Source organism: Sinohyriopsis cumingii, chromosome 12, assembly GCF_028554795.1.
Source record: "Sinohyriopsis cumingii isolate HCF-2022 chromosome 12, ASM2855479v2, whole genome shotgun sequence".
Lineage (NCBI taxonomy): Eukaryota > Metazoa > Mollusca > Bivalvia > Unionida > Unionidae > Sinohyriopsis > Sinohyriopsis cumingii.
Window position 1 is genome coordinate 47904134 of NC_142972.1, and position 26424 is coordinate 47930557.

The following is a 26424-nucleotide window of genomic DNA, read 5'->3' on the forward strand; positions in this document are numbered from 1 at the left end:
ATCATATATATTCTTCGCACCTAAATTTATAATTCAGACATTCGTTCCAACATTTTATGTTTCTGACCACAATTCTGTCCGTGCCACAAAAAGCAAATTATGGAAACCACTCAAAAAGACCCATATCACTATAAACTATAGATTCTGTAATCTGTTTCATTAGGATACTTTTCTGACCGACTTACAACAAAGTAAATGGTAACTTACTTTCGAAATCCGAATCTTGATGTACATCTTTGGACGTAACTAGTTCTTGTTATCCCAAATCGACATGCTCAGTTTAAATGCAAAAAGCGAAAATGATACAGTAGCCTGATTGGCTTAGTTCTGAACTAAGGGAAGCATTGAAATTATGTAATGTCTACCACAACTGATAACATATAAAAAATAACACAGATATTTCGGTTAAAAAAATTAATCGCTAGAGCTGAAAGTGGTAGTTTTTAAGATTAATTGATAATAAATGTGACTGCTGAAAATTATGAAAATTTTTCTTAACTCTAATTTAAGTACACAAGTTTAGGATTTCTCTTTGGAATTAAAAACCAGATGACATACTAATAAGAAATAACAGATATATTGAAATACGATGTACATACCTTATTTAACTTCAATACTTGGAGAACATTCTTCCATGTACATATATGTTCAAGATTTTATTTATATTTCATTGAACATTTATGGTACCTAAACAAGAAGACAAGATGAAAGCTCGCTAAAAAATACTCAAACTATCAGTTCGCTTCACAAATGCAAATATTGTTATGGGAATCTTTCCAGCTAATCTGAAATTAGCGAAGAGAATATGAAGAGTTCGCTTCCTGATTATAAGAGAAAGCATTTACAAAGATCAAGTACAGTTGCAAGTGCAACGCAGAAATAACAATAATTTAAGGCATAGACGTTTTAACCACTAGTACATAAATGTTATAAGAAGGTTTCTTACTTTGAAAGTTTTGAAATGGTCCGACATTGATCAACGACTCGGAAGAATTTTGATGCCACTTCTACTACCAACAACATTGTAAACATGCAAAGAATTCTTCTAGAGGACGAAGACTTAGAGAATTACAACAATCGTGTGCAAGAAATGTTACATCAAGATTGGACTTCTTCGTGGCGTGTGGTGTGCGTGTTGGTGACTTAACACTTTCTGTTCAACTCTATACCTATATATACCCTGTGTACGAAGTATGATCATTTTCTAAAAAAAGATACACATGCCATGAATGACAAGTTAGAAAAGTACACTCAGAAACTGCCTTTGGAGCTGCGGGACCGGCAAAGTCGATGTGGACTATTTATGAACAGTATATACAGCCAAGACCTCATGACCACCCAAACGTTGTTTGAACACGAAATACAAATTGTGTTTAAAGTGTTGAGAATAGTGATGAAAGCAATTTGTAAACTTGTGTGTGAAGATGTTCGTCGAATTTTATCCACGCTTCAAACTTGCCAAGACGATAAAAGCTAGTTAATTACACCAACAGATTTATGACTGGAAAGATGTACGTGACTGGAAAAATCTTGGCTGTGATGCTTGGATAGAAACAAGTGGCTAACTATGTCAAAGGCATTGTTTGTCTCTAATTGAAGAAAAGAAGTTAACTTATAACCAATGTAATACTTGAACTTGAAATTAAAGACAATGTTTGAAAGAGTGGTAGAATAACCCAAAACAGAAAAGTACAGTCGTGTAAATAGAAAAGAATGAGCAAATAATGACATTCCAGGAGAAATTAGAGTCACTGAATTTTTTCAGAGACTATGAGAAGAAGACCAGAACGTGTAGATTGATTCATGGGACACACATAGATCGAGAACGATGTGTACTGCCTTGTTTGTAGGCAGCTGCAGTTGTCTTAATTTGTGCCACATTGATGCAAGTAGTGATTTGTGCCTTATGTGTTTTCGTGCTTTAATTCTTCGAAATGCAAATATGTTTTTGCTGTGGCTAAACTTTCAAAAACAAATATTAAACTTGTATCAAATGTGTAAATAGCTAGTATGATTGATTGTCATCGGATAATTGTCAACACTATACCTATGACTGTATCCCCCTCCGATTCCCCTGTTTTCAAATTGATTAACGAAAAGTTAGATTGTCAAAGATGGGAGACCTTGTATTTTAGCCATCCCTTTAATGTGTTGGTTGCTGAACCGAGAGGTTCACTGAGAACCGAAATTTTCAAACGTTTGATCGAAAACGAACCGCACTTCTGTAATCTTCAATAGCAACATATCGTATGGTGTTACAAATAGCACTAGACTCACACGTTACTTTAAGAAGGTCAAGGAGAAGCCATTTCGTTTGTAGAAGGCATTCCTCGCAAAGACGATGGGATCGTGTATTCTGACTTTTAAGTCAAACACATCGAACTATCTTCGATGAAATTTTCGTAGCGGACGAAAAATAAATTAAACTTTGGTCTATACGAAAAGACATCATCGTAATGCTAGCAACAATTTCATTACTCAAAATTTATAACAGCTAAGTAAAGAATATAGCTCCGCCAGTCGTAATGCCCATTAACTGGTCCTGTTTAAAACCCCGACAAATTTTAAGTGCATGAGTGAACCAAACCGTTCGGAACACGCTGGATGAATTGTGCGTAGGACTATGCCACTCAAACACCACATGAATATTAACTCATCAATTGTAAACCCACCACTCCCACTTAATTGATATTTTGTGGCAATGTTTTACACTACTGGTGTCAAGAGGGCGGTCCTGTCATGTACAAGACCCCTTTGGTGTCTCTCTGAAGAACAAAACAAAAACAACTTATAGAAACATGCAGCACTTCTTAGCTTTTCAATAGTATCCAACTTGACATCCTTTTAATCTCATCATCATGTCACATTGATTCATGCACTGTATGGCATATGTCGAGAAATGAATGCACAAGTCAGTGCCCTTGTTTAAGATCCAGTCTCAAACAGTTGTTACGATGGTTTACTTTGACAGCAGGTCAGCTAATTCAAGAGATCATTCGCATACCACAACAAATCAAACACTTGAAAAATACATTTTAGAAAACCCTCCGAGAAACATTGTCACAACCTGCAGATCAAAGAATCGATAGCCAACTCAACCTCTAAAAGCAAATCATTTTTTTTATCCTGGTCGAACCTGTTAGGAGATGTAATTATTGGCTCCCTTAAAGCGGGACTATAATAAGCATCCCCTCCCTCGCAAACCACCGGGAATCAACACAAACTGATAGCAATTTACGTGGGACTAACGACGCATTGAATTGTGGTAGCCAGCCGGATGAAGAACTCTGGAAGATATTCTGCCTTTGGATTTTCTGGCAGCGAACCGATCTTAATTGCTCGACAGTATGGGGTTTTCCATTTTCTAAGCGCCTTTTGATTATACTCTTTACAATCACTATTTTGACCGATTTTGAGTCACCGTCAAAAATATATCCATCAGGAAATGTATGTGATACTAAATTGAAATGAGCAGCTTCTGCTCGCGGACTGATGTTAACCTTTGGAAACATTATGTACACAAAATTCAAATCTGAATGTTAAGAAATAACGAAATTTGTAACTGGGACATTGGCATAATTAATACATGTGGCTAACACGTTATTGGTCGTTATGGACAGACCGATGTAACTAAAACTGGGCGAAACGAAATCAATAGTATATCCATTGCGTTTCAAAAACATGTCCGCTTCCGCTTCGCAACTCCTGCTTTGCGTTCCCTCCTTTTCCTCATCTGGACATTAGTAATTACTAATGTGATGGGTGCACACTAAAAACGTCTGATGAGTGCCTTGTAACCATTTGGCGAATAATTAAGCAGTACGGCGTGTAACCATCTTTAACCAGTTGCACGGGGCCAACTGGCAGTACGCTACTATAATTCAAGATTAATCAATCACTTTTGTCATTTGTCTCCGATCCTATTGAGAAAAAGGAAGAATGACAACAGTCTAACATTGTCAAGTTTGAAGTTGACGGAAGCCGTCAGTTTGATTGAGAGACCAGAGTACCTCCTAGAACAAACATAAGAAATGGCGTGTTACCCCAACCAAAGTCATGTCCGAAGATAGTTGACCTCATCACAGCAAAGAGGTTTGCAGGAGAAGTAATGGAGGGGGAAGTGGCAAAGATTAAGTTAACCTGATAGGAGCAGAGAAACGAATAGGTGCGTCATAGATACGGTACACTCGTGGCATCAATGATAACTGGATGAAGATCCAGGAAAAATTCTGAAAATTGGGCTTATGCAGATTATATTCATGAGAAGGAGACCAAAGACGTTTCAAGACATCGTTGAAGAAAATCGAACGAAAATGGGGGCAGATATATGAGACGGTGCTATACCAGGGAGGTAGAACCACTGAGAGAGAGAGAGGAGTAGAATAAACTAAAAGGTTCTTTTCAGGGCTACCCATATCTCTAGGAAAGAAAAATACTAATATGCAAAGAAAATTGTGTATACTGGTTTATGTATGTGTTTCACTATGTCTGTGTTGAAAATGAAACTTGAGATTCTCGTCCACCCTTTCTCTTGTGATGGTGTTTGTTTGTATATGAGTGTATAGCATAAACATTGCTTTATCCTTGTGCATGTGTGTATGTGAGTGTAAGGGTATAGTAATATGTCTATAAACATTGTCTTACCGTTATGTGTGAGTACGTGTTTGCATTATAACCCAATAAAACACTTTCGACCCAATACCGTCTCCCGCATTAAACCTATGGCGCCAATAAAAAATGTTTTTACCCTATAATTACTAATGCGTGCATTTTACAATGAAATAGAGATGGAATGAAAGCATTAGTGAACTTAATAACAAATAATAATAACAATAATAATTAGGAGAGAATTAGTTGAATCGTATCATTTTAAGCAGTTTTCGTCATATTATTACGTTCAATTAGTGATATATTAATATAATTTCCCAGATGTCTAACGTCGGTAGATTTCGTGAAATTTAGTAATGTAATAAATTTCAACATACCTGTCCAAAAAGAAGAGTTTTTATACTTATATCTAGCGACAAAAAACAGTGGCATTCTAATATATTGTCACTCTTCCTGTATCCAAATACTCCTTCTAGCTCAAACAGGATGACAAATTTCTAAATAATCTAGCTCCTGATGATTCTCTGATTCTTTATTGCCAATTTTGAATAAGCTTATCAAATAGCCGTCGTTTGATCAAAGAGAAGAACACTTTTGTGTTTCCAACAGCTTGATTTATCCATACTTTCCCCAGACCAAAACTATTTAATATATCCCAGACTAACGATGCCCAATATTGTTTCTATATCAGTAAGCATTATGTTATATATGACATATATTTATTTTATGTTATCTAAGGAGACAAGCTTATGCCAGTATTTCAGAATGTGGTAATACTTTTTGGTCTTTAAAGGTGTCCTCACCAATTCACCTTATGCGAAATCATGTTATTTTAACCGCAAATGAGTTTGCAAAATTTAAGTTGGCCTGTTCAACAGTATTTCCTTCAATGAATATACATACGTCTAATCCATTATAACTAAGATTTAGTAAAGTTAGTGTCAAAATGTGTATATGTTACCGCTGGGGGGAGCGCATTTTCAAGCTTATATCTATTTAAAATAATGCTTTTGAAGCTTATGCGTTAAAAGTTTTCTAAGCATGCATTAGAGAACCCCCATTGTAAAAGCAATTCCAAACATTACAAATTTATTAACATTTTCTTACATTAAATATACAATTGCAAATACTGTACTTTTATTCCGTACTTAAGTAATTTATACTATAAAATATCCCTTATATAGAATCAAACGCTTTAGCAAAGTCAACAAAAGCGCAAAACAGTTTTTACTTGCATGAATATAATGAGTTATCATTCCATGCAACGTAAAAATGTTATCAGCTGCGGACATTTTTTTCTTAAAGCCAGCCTGAGCTTCAACAAATACCGGATGATCTTATGCCCGACTTAAATGTCTGCTAATGAAAAGCTTAGTACGCAATTTATCCATGACACTCAACAGGGTGTTACCCCTATACTTTTCGATGTTATTTACATAACCTTTCTTACGAATACGTACAACTGACTATACTCTCTGAGGAAATGTCTGGAAAGCAACCAATACTTAAAAATATTTAAAACAGAGAAGATATTATTGGAGGCTATCATTACCATATACCCAACATATTTTATAAAATAAATTAACAGTTTCACTGCTTCTACCATTCGTTAACTTTTTAATTACTCTCTTCAATTCTCCCATCGAAATAGCAATATATAATTCATCAAACGAACTTTATTTAAGTCACCCTTTACATTAATCTGTATAGATATCTGTTATTCACTATATACGGTAAAACGTGAGTCATCCCCTCAAAAGTTGCCAATATTTCTTCAAATTTCACTTTACAAGTTTCCAGTAGTTTATTTGTTTGGCAATCTACAAATCATCCAGGACATTTTTTTTAAATATGTGCCTTGTAGGATGATCTTATCTTGACCAAACGTTTTCAATTTTTATCCTACTCATTTGTTTTGTATACATTTAAACAGTCATCAAAGTCATCGCTTTGTATTTACATTCAACATCAAACCAAACTGGACTCGAAATCGAATGTCTACGTTCACTGATATGCTCAGACATTTTGGGATTTCTATGTAATCCATTTGCTACTGAACAACTTACCTCTGAAAATCCTGTAATCGATTAATTTAAAGTTTTCTCATTATATTAATATTAGACATCGAAGCTCTCTATGATTAGTTAGCTGCATGAGTTATCAATTAATTTGTTAATGACATCAGGCTTCCAAATAAAAGTCAAAAAAACTAGAGCATTTCTCAAAAGTGCTTGTATAAAAAATAATTATTTACTTTCATACTAAATTTAAAGCACAATGACCAGAATGCACACTCGGTGGGCTTGCAAGAAAAGAATCAAACAAAGGCAACAGTTACAGATTACATAGTACACAATTGGCGTTACTTGTAGTGTTTACAAAAGTGAATTCACCTATATTTGAATACTGGCATGCTCAATCATTAGCTATTGTAAGGGACTGTTTCCTTACAGAGCTCTAAAAGTGCAAGACCCCATGCGTTTACTCTCGTGAGGCTAAATGCACAAAATGGTCGGGCTAAAATACTCGTCTGCTAAGAGTAGACCTGTAACATCTTTTCGTCTGCTACAAAGCCAGATATTGTCCTGATCCTAGCATTCAAGACCCTGCATAATAAATAGAGATTGCTTCCCAATATGTGATGTGATCTTTCAAAATAGGCTAGTATCTTTCAAGTCTTTGACGACTTTAGCTTTCAGTAGCAACATAAATATAGAAACATACCGTCTTCTATCGAACTACTAAAATGAAGTGATAATCACAGGGGCTCGTGTCATTGCTTACAATTTACCTGTCATACGTGTAAAATGACGTCCTATTTTTATTTATAACTTATTTTCAGTTGGAAAATGAAAAGGTAGTATTCAATTCAGCGCGTTGTTCTTGCATATTAAGCGGGAGCAATCACGGCTATGTCGAGCAGTAGCGTTGGAAAATGGTCTGGCATTCCTTAATGGTATTATGGTAAGCCAAACTTTGGATACGCATACAAATTCGGATGCCAGAGCTAAACATCGGTACCAAATGTATTACGCTACGCAAAACGTAGCTTGAAACAACAACGTTTATTCTTAAATGGGTCGCGCGAGAAAGAAAATAAGTGTCCTCCCATGCGGTTATTATATAGTACATGTATGACAGGTAAATTGCAAGCCCCTGTGGCAATAATCCCCCATATTTCCTCTCAGTAACGGACTTAACACAGGGTCTCCTGTGAGCGTGGCATTTGGAAATAAACTTTAAAACAAGTTTTATATGATATTGAACTTAAATTGTTCTTGCATTGCTTTAAAATTACGTTCTCTATGAAGATATATTTAAAACAATTAATAACGCTTGCTGACCCTGTGAGCGCGGGTACCGATTGGGCCAACTCGGTCCAATCGGCCTAAGTCCGGCCATAATTCTTCTTCACTATCTTTAATTCGATCCTTTGCAAACAGATTAAAACAGGCAATATACATTTCTGAAAGTTCATTTGTACAACACTCTGTTAAAAGATATTAATATTTTGAAATATTAGTTTAAATTCGTCTAGTTCTAATTTATTTAGGAATGTAATTTAGAGTCCTTGTACATTCAACGGAATGATTTGTAACATGGTGTTCTCTATTGTTTCCAAATGGATTCGCTTGTGTGATGTCTAACCGCCTTTTTTCAGTTGGCCTAAATGGAAACCTCGTATCTTACTCGTGTTGTAGCGATATGACTAAAAGTGTTAAAGCTACATTAAAAATCTCTCTCTCTCTCTCTCTCTCTCTCTCTCTCTCATACATACACGTCTCTTCTCTTCTTCGTTCCATTAGCAACTAGCTTAGTATCGAATCCGATACAGGCCAATTCATCGTTCTGCTTCGCCACCTTATAACTATTCCCTAATATTTTCCTCGCTTGAGAAATCTCCTTGGGATAATCCATATAAACCTTTACTGTTTTGTTACCAAACTTCTTAGCACTGATCAGGATCGGTTCTATGTGCTGATAGTCTCAAAATTCAACAATTATAGGACGATTATTTTCATTTATCGTTGCCAGCAGAATCACGAGACATTACCTCATTTTTGAACGATTCTAATTCTACAGCATAATTATAGCTGACCAAAGGGGAGATACTATTCTCTTCTGTAATTCTTCTCCTCTTCATTTTGTGCAGATTGACAATCTAGTTCTATTGATTTGACAGTCAGTTTTGCACGTTCCGCCATCTTAAATACTCAGTAATATAATATGGAGGGCCTACAAAATACAAGCGTCTTAGGTGTGGCTCTAAACCTTTCGGTTAATCTGGCAATAATGAACCTATGTTAATTTTATCAACCACATCTAAAAAAACATCGAAAAAATCATTATCCTTCATCTTTTCCAATATTGCAATCAATATACATGTAATGTCCTTCATAACTCAACAATCAGTTTTAATGAATATCATTCTTGTCAAACTGCCTTCATAAAGTTCCTTGATACATGGCTAGAAGCTACATATAATGAAAACAGTAATCGGGACAATTTAATTTTCTTAATGCTTGTGATTTAATAGGTCATACAATATTGATGAAGCAACTCGTGGCATACAGCACCAGTCATAATTTGCTTGCTTGGTTTGATTCTAGCAAAACAGGAAAACAGCGTGTTTCTGTGGTCAATGCCACATCTTTACAAAACGTCAAAATGTTCATTAATTCAAGGTTCCTTTCTTGCTCATTGACTCTTTCTCCTTTTCAGTAACTGTTTATCACTTTATACGGAAAGCCAATAAAACTATTCTTCTTGCGGATGACATAACCTTCGATGCCGTCAGCAAGACAATCCATTGCCTTGAAAAAATGTACAACAGGACATTGAAGCTGTTATATTGTGGTACATAACCAACAAATTTCAGTTAAACACACACACACACACACACACACACACACACACACAATGAACCGTATGACAATTGGATCGAGGTACAAAATAAAGAGGATATCAATATACATGTATTTGCTCTGAGAAGAAACAAATAACCCAGAAAATCAACAAGTTGTAGGAGTGATTATTGAAAGGTATATATTTTGGCAAAGTCAAATAAACCGTATGTATTGCAGTATCCTCCAGAATAGTCGAGATGTCTTCTTATGTGCCAAAATGCTACAACTGTGTTATAATGGACATAATGTCTTTATCTAATTATGGATGCATTATAGCGAGGAATTACAATGATGCTGGTCTTCACAAGATAATAAAACTCGAAATTAGTTATAATTGTTTTCTAAAACTGACTGTACCCATATTTAATCATTAATTTACAGTGGTTACTACATAACTTTTAGAGTAAAGCTGCTTTGACATATAAATCTTTTGATAACATCACTCCACAATATATTATTTTCCTGGGTTCCAGCTTCCATTATCCAACCACAGTGATCTATTTCTAAAAAAAGAAACAAAAAGGTACCCTATTCTATTAAGAATGAGCTTCAAAAATTTCTTCTTTCTGACTGTGCAATAATTCAGACAAACTGAGATACCTAACTTCGATATCCCCCCCCTTCTTTCTCAACTCAAAAACCTACATGTATACTTCATGTTCGTTTCTACTCTGATGTGTATGTTTGTGTGTCCTGTGCCCATCTCAAATGTTCCATTTTAGGTCTTAATCTTTCAGATGCTCCCAGTTTGTCTCCATTGTAATCAACTTGAAAGTTTGGTCACCACGTGGATGTGTGATCACCATGTTGATTTGTGTGAGAGTGTATATATATATATATATATATATATATATATATATATATATATATATATATATATATATATATATATGTGTGTGTGTGTGTGTGTGTGTGTGTGTGTTTATATATATGTGTGTGTGTGTGTATATATATATATATATATATATATATATATATATATATATATATATATATATGTGTGTGTGTGTGTGTGTGTGTGTGTGTGTATAAATATTTATATAGATTGTTAAATCTAACTGTTCATTAACTGGGACCTATATATATATTTGTGTGTGTGTGTGAGTCTATCTGTGTGTATATATGTGCATTTTATGACTAATGTCAGCGTCTAACACTGTAATAAGTACAAGTTCTGTTTGTGCATATATGTTGGTTGCAACATATATAATATAATATAATATAATATAATATAATATAATATAATATAATATAATATAATATAATATAATATATAATTTGAGGGCTAGGTTGATTCTGAACCTAATGTGTTATGCTTTATGAACCTCTTAATACTGAGTGCCAAGCAAGGCAGCTGCTAGTACCAATTTTATAAATCATTGGTATGACATGGCTGGAGTTTGAACCTGCAATCTCCCATATCTGAGGCCGATGCTCTAACCACTTAGGCCACTGGAGTGGTCCTCTGATTTGTAACAAAATTCAAGGATGATTTCAAGGATGACTAATAGATTAATCTGTATATATATATACATACACACACATACTGTACTCCCTAATTATAGATCTGTTTATGCAAGCCTTAGTATATACTGCCTTGTAGTTGTTGTTGTTGTGGGGTTTAATGCTATTTTGCAGCACAAGATAGGCTATACATGGCAGCCAGTATTAATGGTGGAGGAAGAACCCAGGAAAACCCTGGAAAGAACCTCCGACCCACGAGAAGCTACTGGCTAGCTTTCTTACATACCCACATAGGCTAAACCCATGATTCGAACCCACACAGACAGAGGTGAGATTTCAAGTAGGCAATACTTATAATTCTACTTCCTCTCAATGAAATTAGATCCATTAACATATCAATATTTTAACAGGAATGGTTACAATAACCTAAAATTAAGGTGTGGTGAATATATATATATATATATATATATATATATATATATATATATATATATATATATATATATATATATATACATGCAGCACTTTTTCAATATAAGGTCCTTCATTGCAACTGTCCACCCACCCAACTGTCTCAATTCTTATATGACCTATAGCATTTTTTTAAAATATGTGCTGGACATCGCCATGACTCTCTATCTCATTGGATGAAATTACTATCTATATGTTGTTATCGCATTCTTGTGTAAGTCGGATATAAACGCTACCATAGGTGACCTAACACATGAACCAGGATTGATAAGATTCATAACCCGACTTTTATGAGCCATGTAATACAAGTAACATAATTTTCTGTTAATGTATTTCCCCCCCCCCAAGGGCTTCATCAACATGTTGTATTGATCTGCAGACATTACTTACACAGCTACTACAAGCCCTGGAGAGAGAGAGAGAGAGAGAGAGAGAGCAGTGGGGCATCTAAAGTATTTACAGCTAGGTTGGTGTTGCATGTATATATAGCCTGGTAACCTATCATATTGTGACATCATAAACAGTAGTTGAAAGAGGCAGAATACCACGATCAGCCATCTATTATTTTTGCTGTTTTTTATTGTTGTGCAGGCAGTTAGGAGGAAATAAACATGGACAGACTGACAGATAGACCGACAAATTGGCAGAGAGGACAGATGAACTGAGAAAGAACCAGACACCAACAAGGAGTGTATGGAAGTATGGATAAAAACAATATAAAGTGATGAATACACAATAAAATTCAACTTAATGTGAAAAAAGAACAAAATATCACTAATTGTTTTTTTTAAATTTTAATCTTCAATAAACATGTTAGATTTAGGATTGAATTTATATATCACATTTGCTGAACTGTTCAGAACATGTTACATGAACAAATTTTAATAGAACAATAGATATCTGCCAACAGAAATTAGTGCATTCAATAAAAAGCACAGCTCTTTTCGATGAAATTAACGAACATGTGAATTATAATCTGATGCAAAAAAAGGACTTCTTGTACATATAGCATATGCAATTTCTTTGCACATTTCAAGACAAATGAACCAATTCCGCAATGCAGCTGCAACAGTGGTAGAAGTTACAGCACCAGTGACCAACATGACAACCCAGATGGTACACACATTTTTACCTGCTTAGAAGTTTTGGTCACTTTTCTTTTTAATGTAATGGTTGGCACACCTGAATACAATCTGTAACACTGCTCATGATCAAAATCTCCATGACACAAAGGTGTCCATAATAACACTTTAAATACTTTTGATTCACAAATACTTTCTGGATACTTTGGGCATAACTTCATCCAAATCTTGCCAACAATGAAAACAAACAAACAAACAAAAACCCCAAAACAGCAGAACTTGCATTGAAGGAGGTAAAAATATATGTGTGCTGTCTAGACTGTGATACAGTTTGCTGGTCCTGAGATATGCAATCAGCCTACAGGAATACACTCAGCATGCATTTAGTTCCTATGCATACATTCTAACAGATAATGCATCATCACCTGATAATGAAACAATTACTTGGATTGTTTACGTGTTGGCTGCAGTCTTTTGCATTGCCAAACTGGCTAAAATACTCTGCATCTTGACACCAATAATTTCTATACATTGCATCTAGGCATTAACAATTTCTATACACTGCTCCCTGACAACAGCAATTTCCAATACTTGGTATCCTGATGCTAGAGATTTCTATAAACTGCATCTTGACAATAAGCAATTTCTATACATTGCATCCTGACACCAGCCATTTATGTAGACTATCTTGACAGAAGCATTTTTATACTATGTATCATGACAACAGCAATATATATACTCTGTACCCTGAAAACAACAATATCCTATATGCTGTATCTTGACAACAGAAATCATCTTCCCTCTTTATCTAGTCAACAAAATACTTCATTCAAAGGCAACTTCTGCATCAGCATGCATTGCAACTCAAGACTTATAAATGAATTTGTGATTAAAATTTTTTAAACTAGTAATTTAAATTTTTACAAGCTGTTGAATAAAGCTTTTTCTGTAATGAACAATTCCATCTGATAACCGAGTCATTTTAGAATAAAATTTAAAAAAACTTATAAAATGTACTAACTCACAATTTGATGTACTCCTTGGATATTCCATACATTCCTTACACAGAGTAGAGTTAACTTTTGAGCATGATTAGCAACGGCAACTATTAATAATAAGACGCTCGCAAAAGCCTTTACAGAATTTTTTGAGACATGTATGCATCGCTCATCAAAACCAATTCATTCCTATTTCATCAAAAATATATTTTGTAATCAACATGATATTTGCCAAGACAATAAAAACAATAATAACTTATTACATACCATACATAAGTGACATTTTATGATATCTTGTGCTGATAATACATGTACAGTGCCATTCATGAAATGACACTGTATGATATCTTGTGCTGATAATACATGTACAGTGCCATTCATGAAGTGACACTTATGATATCTTGTGCTGATAATACATGTACAGTGCCATTCATGAAGTGACACTGTATGGTATCTTGTATTGATAATACATGTACAGTGCTATTCATGAAGTGATACTGTACGATATATTGTGTTGATAATACATGTACAGTGCCATTCATGAAGTGACACTGTATGATATCTTGTGCTGATAATACATGTACAGTGCCATTATTCATAATGAATGTTCATACTCTTGTTTCCATACACTCCAATTTTTCATACATGCACAACCTATACCTGTTACAAATATTTTGGGTCATCTCATTACTAGAAGTGAGAATTATTTCTATATTTAGCACATTGTAGGTATATGCACCATATATAATTTTAATTTGTACACCTCAGAAAAATGAACAAAATTTACGTACAATACAGTACTCAGCTGTACACTGTACTTGACACTATTCTGACAAAAACCTTTACAACCCTGTTCATTCTACTTCTATGTATTATGCACTTGATACGAAATAATACCTGCTAATTAAACAAAACATAGTAACAATTCTGATGAACGATGAAACTTTTACGCTGAACAACTTTCAGTAAATTTATCAGATTGATACCAAGTAAAAGTCAGATAAAACCAGGGCCTGGCAGGTTTCAAAACAATGAAATGGTACTTCGATGGATGACAAGAAACCGAAGCCCTCTAGTCCAGGTGAAAGCCAGTAGCATATTTTAGCACATAGGCTACACACCCATATCTGGTTTAGTTGAGTTATACCTTCTAATTTCAAGTCCGACTATGGGTAAAGCATTTGGTAATCATACATAGAATGCAATGTAGGTCTACTAATAGGGCGGTTAAACACCTGAGCTGTTTTACCTATGCAAGACATATACATTCAGTTCTTCAACCTTTTTATCCTTGATCTAAATATACATACATATTCACTAGTCTTCCAAAATTATATGAATTATAGGTAAAATTTAACAATTTTGAAAACAACAATATAGACTTGATGGAAAATGGCTTCTGAGCATGCCTGATTATTTTGACTCATGAAATTTATCAATTCTTAATTACTACTGAAATGTAGTTTTCTATGAATGAACCATTTAGAAGTAAATAAAGCATATCATCTTACACTGTCATCGTCATCATCAGTCAAACATCATTATTCCCTCAAGTTCACGATACACACAAATGGATCAAACTGGACCTGTTTTGTGTAACAAATTTAATTTCATTTAGAGTCCATCTACGAGCTGTGAACAAGAATACATTGTTCATTCTGTTTCACCACAGGGACCTTTATTTCATTTGCTAATTAAGCATGTCCAAAACAATAAATTGTACATATATGATTGATCTATCATTGTTACTGAATGAATGATATATCATTGTTACTGAATGAAAGAAATTGCTTTTCAAATATCATATTTCACACATTATGCTTGTCAGGTCTAACACTGGACATCCAATATGCATTAATACAGAATTCTTATTCACAGTAATAATAATTGTGGAAATAAATATAAAAAAAATCGAGGTGGGGTGGGAGGGTGGGTAAGGGTAGCTATAATTATTATATTTTTCTTTCTTACAATTTCAATTTAAGGCTAAATGAAAGCACATGCTACAACTTTGTTGTCAGAAATTTTCACAACTGTGACAAAAATTTCACTTGTCCTAGATGTTGAGCTTAGGACAGTGCTCAACAAACAACAAGGGTTTGTAATGCAAACAGGTTTATAGATAGACAAATGTATCAAGATCTTTTCACATAAAGAATTTTCTCTTTACTTAACTGTTTCCTTTTGATTATTTTCAACAACTACTTCACCAAATCCGACATACTGTAAACGTTTTAAGATATGTGGTACTGCATAGGATAATGTTATGTACAGTGGAGCCGAGGTGAAAATGATTATGAAAAAAAAGGAGGATTGTACGCATGTCCTTTGTAAATTGCAAGAATGAAATAGGGGTGAGGATGGTTTGCCAAGAGTTTTTCTCAGTTAGTCCTAGAAGAACTTGCACTATTTAAGAAAATGAGACTTGTGAAAACTTTGGTAAATATTAAATTTGGGTATAAATGAAATCTACACAGAACAAGCTTAGATAAGTGATAATTTTGGTATAATTTCAATCGACACAAAGCAATTTCCTCCATAAAATGTAGCTAGCTATTTATAGTACAATATTTAAGATCACATTTTAATAAGTATCGTATTGTCTGCAGCATTCCTCTCCCAGTACGCAACATATAACCTCCATCCTTAATCCAATCATTTTCAATAGTCAGACATCCTATGTAAATGTTTCTCACAGGGCCTTTCAGTACAGACAGGCTTCTAGATCAGGACAAGCCTCTGGCGATAATAACATGCCAACTAAAAGTAAAACCCATTAAGAATGTACAAACTGTCCTATGTCAGTAAAGTGGTATACATATCTAATGGCCTTTACAGTACAGTATACACCGATAAAATAAAAAAAAAAATCCTTCTCCAAATTATTCAAGACATTAAGACCCAAGATCAAAAGATCAATATTAATTACAAAAGAGGAGCATGGAATGAGGTTTAATGTATAAACACCAATTAAAAATAAAACAAATCTAAGGTGAAAAGAGATTCAATGAACAAATCCCAAATTGTGATCAGAGTTCATTTTCTGAATGCATGGGTATATACAGTCCCATTTAGGGAGATGGCAAAAACCATGAAATTCATAATATATATGATAAGCATTTAAAGAGTTATATGTATATATTGGTCAGTGTGAACTGCTGTAAGAAAAATGTTTTGTTCTTCTCCCAATGTGTCTGCATATTCATAAGCAAGAACCCAACCTTTCATAATGGATGACTGTCCCTCCACAGTCAATTATCTCCAACATCCCCAACCTCCCCATATGGATGACGGACCCCCTACAGTCAATTTTCTCCTACATCCCCATCCTCCTCTAATGGACAACTGTCCCACCACAGTAAACTATCACATACATCCCCAACTTCCCATAATGGATGACTGCTCCTCCATCCCCCACTTCCCATAATGGATGACTGCCTTTCTAGTCAATTATCCCATACATCATCATGTATCAGCCCATGTCACATTTCTTCCCTCCTGCAACAATTCTTTTTCTTATATATCTATACCTCCCTTCCACGGCCAGTTCTCTCCAACTGAACAAGTCAGCCTTAACTTGGGCTGGCATAGGTTGCACATCCATTTGCACATATCACAATTGATACACATAGACTTTACAGACCACAATTGATGACTGCAGTGTAGACACCTTGCCTGACTCCATGATGGTATCACTATCATTTGACCATTTTTATGAAGGGTGAAATGATATACACATGCCATATATGGAAATGTACATTGCTTAATGTGCCTACAGATTTGTTTCTATGCAGTTTGTTAGAACAAATCAAGAGAACAAACAACACAGATCATGCTCTGCTGGCATATGTGAAAACAGATCTGGGTCTATGCAGTCCGTTAGGACTAATCAAGAGAACAAACAACACAGACCGTGCTCTGCTGGCATATGATGTGAAAACAGATCTAGGTCTATGCAGTTTGTTAGGACTATGTTGTCTGCAGTTGGACCCAATTTATAAGCGAGTATATACAATATATCATGAATACATGTAAAGAATAAAGAGACAAACAGCTAATAATTGTACTTGTATACTTAGGTACATAATATTGTTTTGATTAACTTTCCACATTTTGTATCCATGTCAGCAAAATAATTTATGCAGTGATGGTTAGATTCACACCTATATTTTGTATTTTGCCTCCATTATTAGAATTCTATTTATAAAAGGCACATTTTTGCTCCAGAAATGTTTATCGTGCATATTATTATTTGGAGAGGAAAGCGGGGAGGATATATATTATTTTATGCATCATCATGTACATACTTTTCCAAATAGCAGGCATAAAATATTCATTAATAATGCTTTAAGTAACACTGAATGTATTTATATCATGTACAACAAAAAGCACATAACTACTTCAACTGTTTAAGCATGTCGAAGATCCAATGATAAAAAAACAAGAATGAGTTTGCTCTATTACAACAAAGTATGTTTCTTCAAGTGCTGAAAATATTTGGTACTCGAGAATAAAGCAAATTCTCTCGACATTTTCCATACATAATTTTTAGCACAAAATAATAATTTACACTATATTATTACATAATGATTTTAATCATCTGTACTTTAAACATATATACATATAATGTTTGAGCCAGTAAAAAAATTTCAGTAGCACAAAACAGTAATTAGCCATCTATCCTCCAATCTCTAGCACAACTAGGTCCAGGTCAAAGGAACCGTTTATTAGACTTAACGAGTTGACCTTGAGGTAAAAGCCTTATGAACGTTTTGCAAAACATACCACTAAGATTAAAACTTTGTTATACAAGTTGTTAAATCTGGTATTTGTAGCTACTGCATAGCTATATGCTGTCAAAATTTGGAAAGAAAAATCAGTATCAATAAGCATATTTACAAGTACATCATTATGGTATCAAAACAAAACTTCTTAAAATTCATATTTTGAAGCAAAATGAAAGTCCGATTTATATGCATGAATAACATGTCTGAAAAATAACATTTCTTTAATATTTCTTTAATAAGAAAATATGTACTGATTTGATCTAAATGATTCTGTATGAAAATCGTATCCAATATACATTCTTTTTTTAACATTTCTTTTAGCAACAGTACATTTAATATTATACCTCTGCACACAGCAACACAGGTTCTCTTTATACAAAAATAAATTAACCTCTTTAACATCAATGACATTGGCTATTATAAATCCCAATAAAATTAATGAATAAATGACTCACAAACTGGCAGCACGAAGATTCTCCAAAAATAAGAAAAATGAGACATTTGCCTCAAAACACACAAAAAAAATGAATTCAACGAAAATTTACAGCCATATAATTCATTAAATTTTATCACATATACATACATATCCAAAATAAACTGAGCTCTGAAAACAATTGTGCCTTGCCGACATTCTACAAAAGTATACCTCTGGAAACAACTGTGCCATGCCGACATTCTAGAATGGTATTATCCATTAGTAGATGGACAGTCTTTGATTTTGTAGCTTACATCATATACTGATGAAAAATATGGTATGCAGCAACATATACGGCTTCTGGTACACAATAATAGATCTAATAGCATTATCTTAGCATCATACCAGGTTCACCTGAAAAATGCGCTTTTCTCCAAACATTAAGGAGAACAAAAAAGCACTCTTCAGGCGAGTGCTGTAATTTGCAATTAACATGTAATTTATGAACACTGAAGATAGGGTGGGCAATAAGGACATGAAACGCATGTGCTATTTATTTGGTACACTTGTGGAATACCAAAATACTGGCAGCTAGAGTCAAAAGGACCATAATATACCTGGTCAATTGTCAATCCATTTAAATGATCAAACTGCTGCATTGCCAGATATTTGTTATGAGCTCGCTGTTCTTGCTGTATTAGTACTTGACATGCAAGCTGATGAATCAAATTCAACGTTTGTCGACGTTCATGGCTCATGAGACAAATTGTGCTTTTGTCAACTACACGATACAAAGTCAAGAGGTACTCGTGTTTCAAGTCCTCTTCTTCACTGAAATGATTGTTCAAGTACTTCTCCAGCTTCTGTCTTTGCTGCACAACATCATTAAAATCAATGAAAAATCTTGAACACATATATCTTTCCATTCCTCGAATATCAATGTTCGGTGTTGGGCTATATCCACGAACAAGAAGATTACAGTATTTAAGCAAACCTCCACCACGAATTTCCTCTGGGTTTCTTGTAGCAATAAGTTTCTTGGTCAAATGGTCCCAGGCCTCACTGAAATTTCCATAGACGCTTTCTGCAACAAGGGTTGGATAGAAATGTTCACTCATTGGAGTCTGTGAAACTTCGTAGAAAGTCAACAAACTATCCAGTATTATCTGGAAGGAATCCACACTGAATTCAAACTGCCTTTTCATCTTATCCACAAATTTCAACTCTACATTTTTCCCCTTGTTATTTGACAGGCAAATCAAGCTCCACCTATCACCATGCTCGTTGCAAACCTTTACCATTTTTTGGACATATGCCTCCTTTAGACTGCAGCTGCTCATTTTTTCCTTATTCACCTCTTCGGGTAATAAATCCAAAAGACAACTAAGGACACAGTTTTTAATTTTCTGCAACTCATTATGATTTGACAGATCAACACCGAAGATCAAATCGACATCATTGTATGGCTGACAACTGTCACTGTCCAAAACGTAACTTGCTGCGCCCCCATTCAATCGTATATCCCCAACCCTTACCCCTTCAGCTCGAAGTTTATCTCGTACAATTTTGACTAAGTTTCTCAGCTTGACATCTAAAGTTGGGAAATTTCCACGTCCATGGATAGCGACAGTTTCTTCCATAACATCGTCAAGTCGAATCACCTGCTCGTAGCACAGAACTTGGAAACGGATCAAATCCGAGCTGTCAAACGCTGCCATGCCAAACTTCAGTACAAAATCTGCAAGGAGAGAAAATACCAAGATGTTATCCCTTCGCCAAGCCGATATAAACTGTCAGAGCCTTACACAGAGCTTGTGTAATACGAGAAAGTGCAGCATTGGCAGTATTACGTACCTTGACTGCTCACCACTGGTTTTAACTAGTGTATCACTGCGCACACGTGCGGACGGAACAAGTTCTGAAAATTTGATCTAATACCTTTCAGAGATCAATGTAAGTAATTAAATAAATTAAACTTACCAATTGTATAACCCGTGATGAAGCAACATGAACTTGTCATCTAATTTTAAGGCGAAATTTGATTAACATATGATTGGTTTCAAAGCACTAATTTTCTGGGAGTGAAGCGGAACGCATGTAAAAATAAACAGCTGATGAGATTCTATTTATAGACTCCAGTCTATTAGCTACTGGTCATGACGACACTAAACTCCCCCTACCGGTGACAATTGAAAATCTGATCCGGTAAGTTTCACCCTAGAGGGAAATGTATTGATTTGTCGAAAATTTGGGGGAAAACAATTGAATTTATTAAATGTGCATCCGCCCTAGCATTTACTCATAAAATTCTATTTGAAAACGAAAGTTTGAAACAGAGTTACATTTCCTATTATCAAAAGAACGTTTTTAAACAATGCAGATTAATATGGGGTGGGGAATATTATTTCAATTTAGTTTGTGAAATCGCTAAGTTTAAAATTATTACACAAATCATCCTGTTGAGATTTCACGTTTTGACCCATAAAGTCACGATGTTGATAAAACTCGTACGTTTTACAGGCAAAAAAAACGATGTTTTTTTATAGTTACCTAAATAATTATTTTCGAGTAACAATCCTAAAACGTCATGACACAGTTATGACTCTGGTTTTGTTTTAGCTGCAACATACTTGCAAGATAAAATGATGAATACTTTAGCGTTAGCACCTCTCCATCTCTCCATAAAATTTAAATTGGCAGTCCCCCGTTGACTATTTTGCCAAGCTTATTCGTCAAATAAATATAGATCCAATTGATTCCATTATCATTTAAATGAATCCAGTTATCGAACCATCAAATGTAAAGCCTCACCATTTGTTCATATGTTATGTACAGAATAATAATACAAAAATTGTACAGAGGCTGATGAGTTTGGTTATTTAAACGTCATTTTAATTGTTATCTCTGAAAAGATGGTGGCTAGCTTTTGGTTAGTATTACCCAAATCTCCCGTTTTTAAATAAAAAGGAACGGTTTTTATGTAGACAAAAGGGGGTCTTATCTGTGCCTTGCGATCCTCTCTGGATAAGCCTCAACTAAATATGAAAAAATGTAAAACGTACTTGTACAAAATATATTAAATATCAATTAAAAATTAAAAAGTGAAAGCACAGTTGAACAATTCCATAAAAATAGCAACATTTGTGAAACATAAAAGAATCTACCAACCTTCTTATCGCAAGACCACTATCCTTACAGCAAGCCTCCAGATGAGGAAAAAATATAACCAGACAGCACAAATCTCAAAATAGATATGATCGTAAATATAACAATTCTATTTTATATCTAGACTGATTTACGTTTCCCGTTCATTTACTACGTCTGTGAGGCCGTCTTCGATGAATTAAACATAGTATCATACGCCCCCAATCCTTCTCATTGGGAAATATATTTACGTCACTCGAATCTTGGAAAATCAATAAAGTTTCCTATATTCGCATCCTATTCAGATCAATATTCCTGATCGTTCCAGAAGAAAGCAAGATATTCAATCAAGGCAGCATACACGGATTTTTCAGGTGGATTTATTCTGAAAACAACCATGGGTTTCATTTAAATAAATCATGACCAATCAAAACAAGTGTTACAACATTTGCGACGTAAAACATCCATTTATGGAAATTGACCTCGACCTATGTCTTGTTGCTATGGTGAATGCATCGTGAAATTTACGTCATATGATACCAGCTGCCTACGACTCAATTCATCAATGGGACTTGGTCGGGACCTCGGTGATCGATAAAAATATAATTATTCCAAAGAATGGGATTGTCAGATCAATTGTATCACGATGTATATCGCATGTCGAAATATTAACCTTAGACACTAACGAGGTGATAAAGGTTGGTAATGGGATGGGGAAATTTGAAGAAGAAAAAAAAATAATATTTCTGGAAATACACTGTACTCATTACCCCTGTACTGCATGGAGGTTTCATATTATCAGGTGAAATAAAATATCTCTCATGAAAAGAAAGGAATAAAAAAAAAAAGGAAAAATTAAAGAGTCTCCATCGAAAACCAAGACAACAATATACAGGTACACATCGATGATCAGAAAATGATATGGACCTTAAAACTATGCACAGACTCATACCAGGCTGGAGACATTCTTTATAATGCAGACTGACAAAAGGCTAACAGTTCGCTTATTAGACCTCAAACCACTAATTTATTTTCCGTAAATGTCAAAGATTAATGGTTGAGAAAATAAATAACTTTTTGTGCACTATATGACCCAGTCCACAACACATGTACTACTTGGTTAAGGTTAGCGTAAATATTCTGGACACTGAAAATGAGGGACTTCGACTGGATGACTTCACAGTATTTAGGACTCAGTATTTTCATAACATCAAAAATTGTGTAACCAAATATATTTACACATAAAGACACACTAAACATTTTCATCAACGGACACAATATTCAGTATTTAAAAAAATCAAATGTCGCTGTTTATGTGAAGATACAATCAATAGTCATCTTTTGTAAACTAATTTTGTAAATTGTTAGTCTTTCTGCAAAAGGTAGCTTAAAATAAATTAGTGAATATTTATTAAAACATGCCATGTGATTTCATAGTCAATTAGAAAATGCTTAATGAAGGGATAACATACTAACGTAGAAAAATACCCAAATATTTATAACGGCGCACATTCAAAACGGTTTCTTAGTGTTTCAGGCTGAACAAGCTCTTTGTCAGGGGAAAAACACACCATACATAATGAAGTGATTACGATCTTTCAGTATTGACGTAAATAAAAGAGCAACTCATATTCATTCAAAAGCCGATTTGGGAAACATGAATAGGAAAAGTTGCCGAAGGATACAAAAGCAAAAGTTCCCCAAAAGGCATGTATCTGAAACCTGCAAATATCAACTTGCATATTTGATGGGCCTATTTACCTTAAACACCTACCTAACAATGGTCCAGGGGGAATAACCCTACTTGTACGCACGCGGCGGGATTTCTCGAAATTTCGATTAGGTCATGTTGGATGATATTTGGTTATTACCAGTTAATTTTGAAATAACCTTACAATTATACAATGTAATGTTAAGAATATGGAATATTAAATATTTGGAGATGACTCCCATAAGGAATTATATTGGTCTCCAAGGTACTAAAATTCAGGGATTTTCCTTTAAAAAAAAGGTCCACGACAAGAAATTGAAAAGCCGATATCCAAATCTATAACATTTTCAGGAATCTGCGTTAACGATGAGGATATGTGTAAACACTGTTATATAAACAGTACATTTCATTAATATGAGTATAAATACCATACATTTAAAATTCAATCAGCGGAAATTAAAATAAGTGTGTGTGTGTGTGTGTGTGTGTGTGTGTGTGTGAGAGAGAGAGAGAGAGAGAGAGATGTTTATAAATGTTTACAAAATCAGGCTCAGAGGAACTTTTAAAATCTCAATTCTATCCCCTGTAGGTTCCAGGGCTGTAACAACTTTAAAAAAAAAATGATTTTGCTGTATATAGTGAAGATGTGGAATTAGCGTTCATTATCGATGTGAGATTCCATAAATCGATTTCGTATATGGTGAGGGTAGAACACGTCCAAATTAAATAGCAAATTATGTGAAATTGATGGTAGTATATGATGTTGATTTTTATTTTCTTGCAAGGTGTTCATGTTATCCGCATGTATTTTTTTTTCCTATTCTCACAATTAAATATTTTCAGCCTTCACCACCTATACCTTCCTCAGCTTACGTTACCACCAGATGAAAGCTGAAAACTGAAATATTAATGTTCATATTTTGTAAACCAATGATTTCAATTTCTGTGGTAGACGAAGAACGAGAAACAATGAAACACTACCAAAGACTATTCCACACTAGTAAGCACTATTGCATTCGGTAAATTGTGAATTTGGTTGCTGTCACTTATTCACAGTTTCCTCTTGGAACGCCAACTACCATCAACATCGTCGTCGACGATTACGACGATAACAACAACAACAACAATAACAACAACAATACTACTACTACTACTAATAATAATAATAATAACGAATACAACACTGATCATGATAATAAAGAGAGTAAAGATGATGGGCGCAAAAAATAGGCTAAAACTACATTTCATGCTTTTATATTTAGAACAAAATCCTAATCCTCAACTGAGTATTTCATTGGGACCTTAAATAGATAATCCATCGAGCTAGTCCGCTCTGATAATGTTCCTTCTTTCCTTTTTTCTAACTAACACTGTTTAAAAGAACGGTCCTTTGATGTAACACGACAGTTTGATATGTTTGTCTTATTTGTTTATTTGTTTGTTTATTTACTTATTTATTTAGCTTTAAAAAGGAAATTTATCTGCTAAGGATGATGCCTTGTAGATTGAATGGGGAAAACTCGCCGTGTTTACCCGCTTATAAGTTGAGACAAACTGCAAACAACAAAGATGTGGATATTCCGTAGCGTAAAGCGAATCCGGATACGGGTCTGTGTTGTTTGTTCTACTGATTACTCCTATCAAAATGCAAAGACCCAGATCTGCCGCAGCATTTTTTTTAAAAGCGACTGCAAATCTGGATCTGTGAAGTTTGTAGTTGTGCTGGACTTAAAATCGAGTACAGACGGTACATCTTTTATCTATATAATATTCGACTTTTTGAACTCGCATACATGAGGTAACGGTAGTTGTAAAGGTTAGTATAAATAACCTTTGAAACACAAAATGTAACTTCCATTTATTTGAGTGTCACTGTCCCGGTGTTTGTACGAGAATCACAAGACATTGGCATTTGAACATAACTACCGATCTAACTACAGGTATAAGCACAAGCATTCCTATGCATGTACGTACATAAATACATGCAAACACGCGCGCGCGCGCGCTCGCACACACACACACTACCTACCTACCTACCTACATTCATACATACAGTTAGAAGCTCCGTTGTCGTTCATTCCCACATTCCTTTCGATGACTCACGAAGCTGAGATACTTTTCTTTTGGAGGACTTCGAAATACAAAGTTAACCTATCGGATTCCTTGGCATAACATCATGTACAGGATTTCAGACTGTCGAACGATTGTTTGGTCTGTTTTTGATATGGTTGTGTTAGCTTATTATTTTAGTCATACATACATACATACATACATACATACATACATACATAAGTGAAAGGTGAAAGAACCGTATGTATGTATGTATGTATGTATCTATGTATCTATGTATTTGTTTAAGTGCGTGTGTGTGTACGTGCGCGTGTGTGTATGCAATTTGGATTTTTAACGTAGCTTTTAGAATTTTTCAATCATATCGCTACGATGTCAGCAGTGTGGTAGTTTATAGTGATGTCAAGCACTTGGGCATCATGCCGCAGACGTGTAGCATGATGTCCCGCCCAGTCACATTATTCTGACAACAGGCCGACCAGTCCTAACACTAACCTTTTAATGCTGAGCGCCAAGCGAGACAGCTGAGTTGTATGTATGTATGCATGTAGGTAAATAGGTAGGAAGGTAGGTAGGTAGGTGGGGGTTAAGTGGCACGTCAGCAAAATAATGGCTATATAGGGTTAACTGCATATCAGCACAATATTGGTTATACAGTGCCGGATAAATTTAACTATCTTTACAAATTATCTAACACAAAGAAGGTAAGATGGGTAAAATGAAGTGTCAACGTTTGTTAGGAGGGACATTAACACTGGATGCAGCAC

At 34.7% G+C, this 26424-nt stretch overlaps 1 protein-coding gene across 1 annotated transcript; it reads right to left on the minus strand.

The window, feature by feature from the left end:
* Nucleotides 1–12228: 12228 nt before the first annotated feature.
* LOC149786405 (terminal nucleotidyltransferase 5C-like) lies at nt 12229–21996 on the minus strand. The gene is made up of 2 exons (XM_089976827.1): nt 21901–21996; nt 12229–20470 (listed from the first exon to the last, which is right to left on the minus strand). Exon 2 carries the CDS (start codon nt 20448–20450, stop codon nt 19233–19235), a length of 1218 nt encoding a protein of 405 aa, XP_089832953.1. The 5' UTR covers nt 20451–20470; nt 21901–21996; the 3' UTR covers nt 12229–19232.
* Between the last annotated feature and the right edge of the window lie 4428 nt (nt 21997–26424).

Coding starts and splice junctions, on each gene's coding strand:
- LOC149786405 (XM_089976827.1), bottom strand. CDS start 20,450: ATGGCAGCGTTTGACAGCTCGGATTTGATCCGTTTCCAAGTTCTGTGC.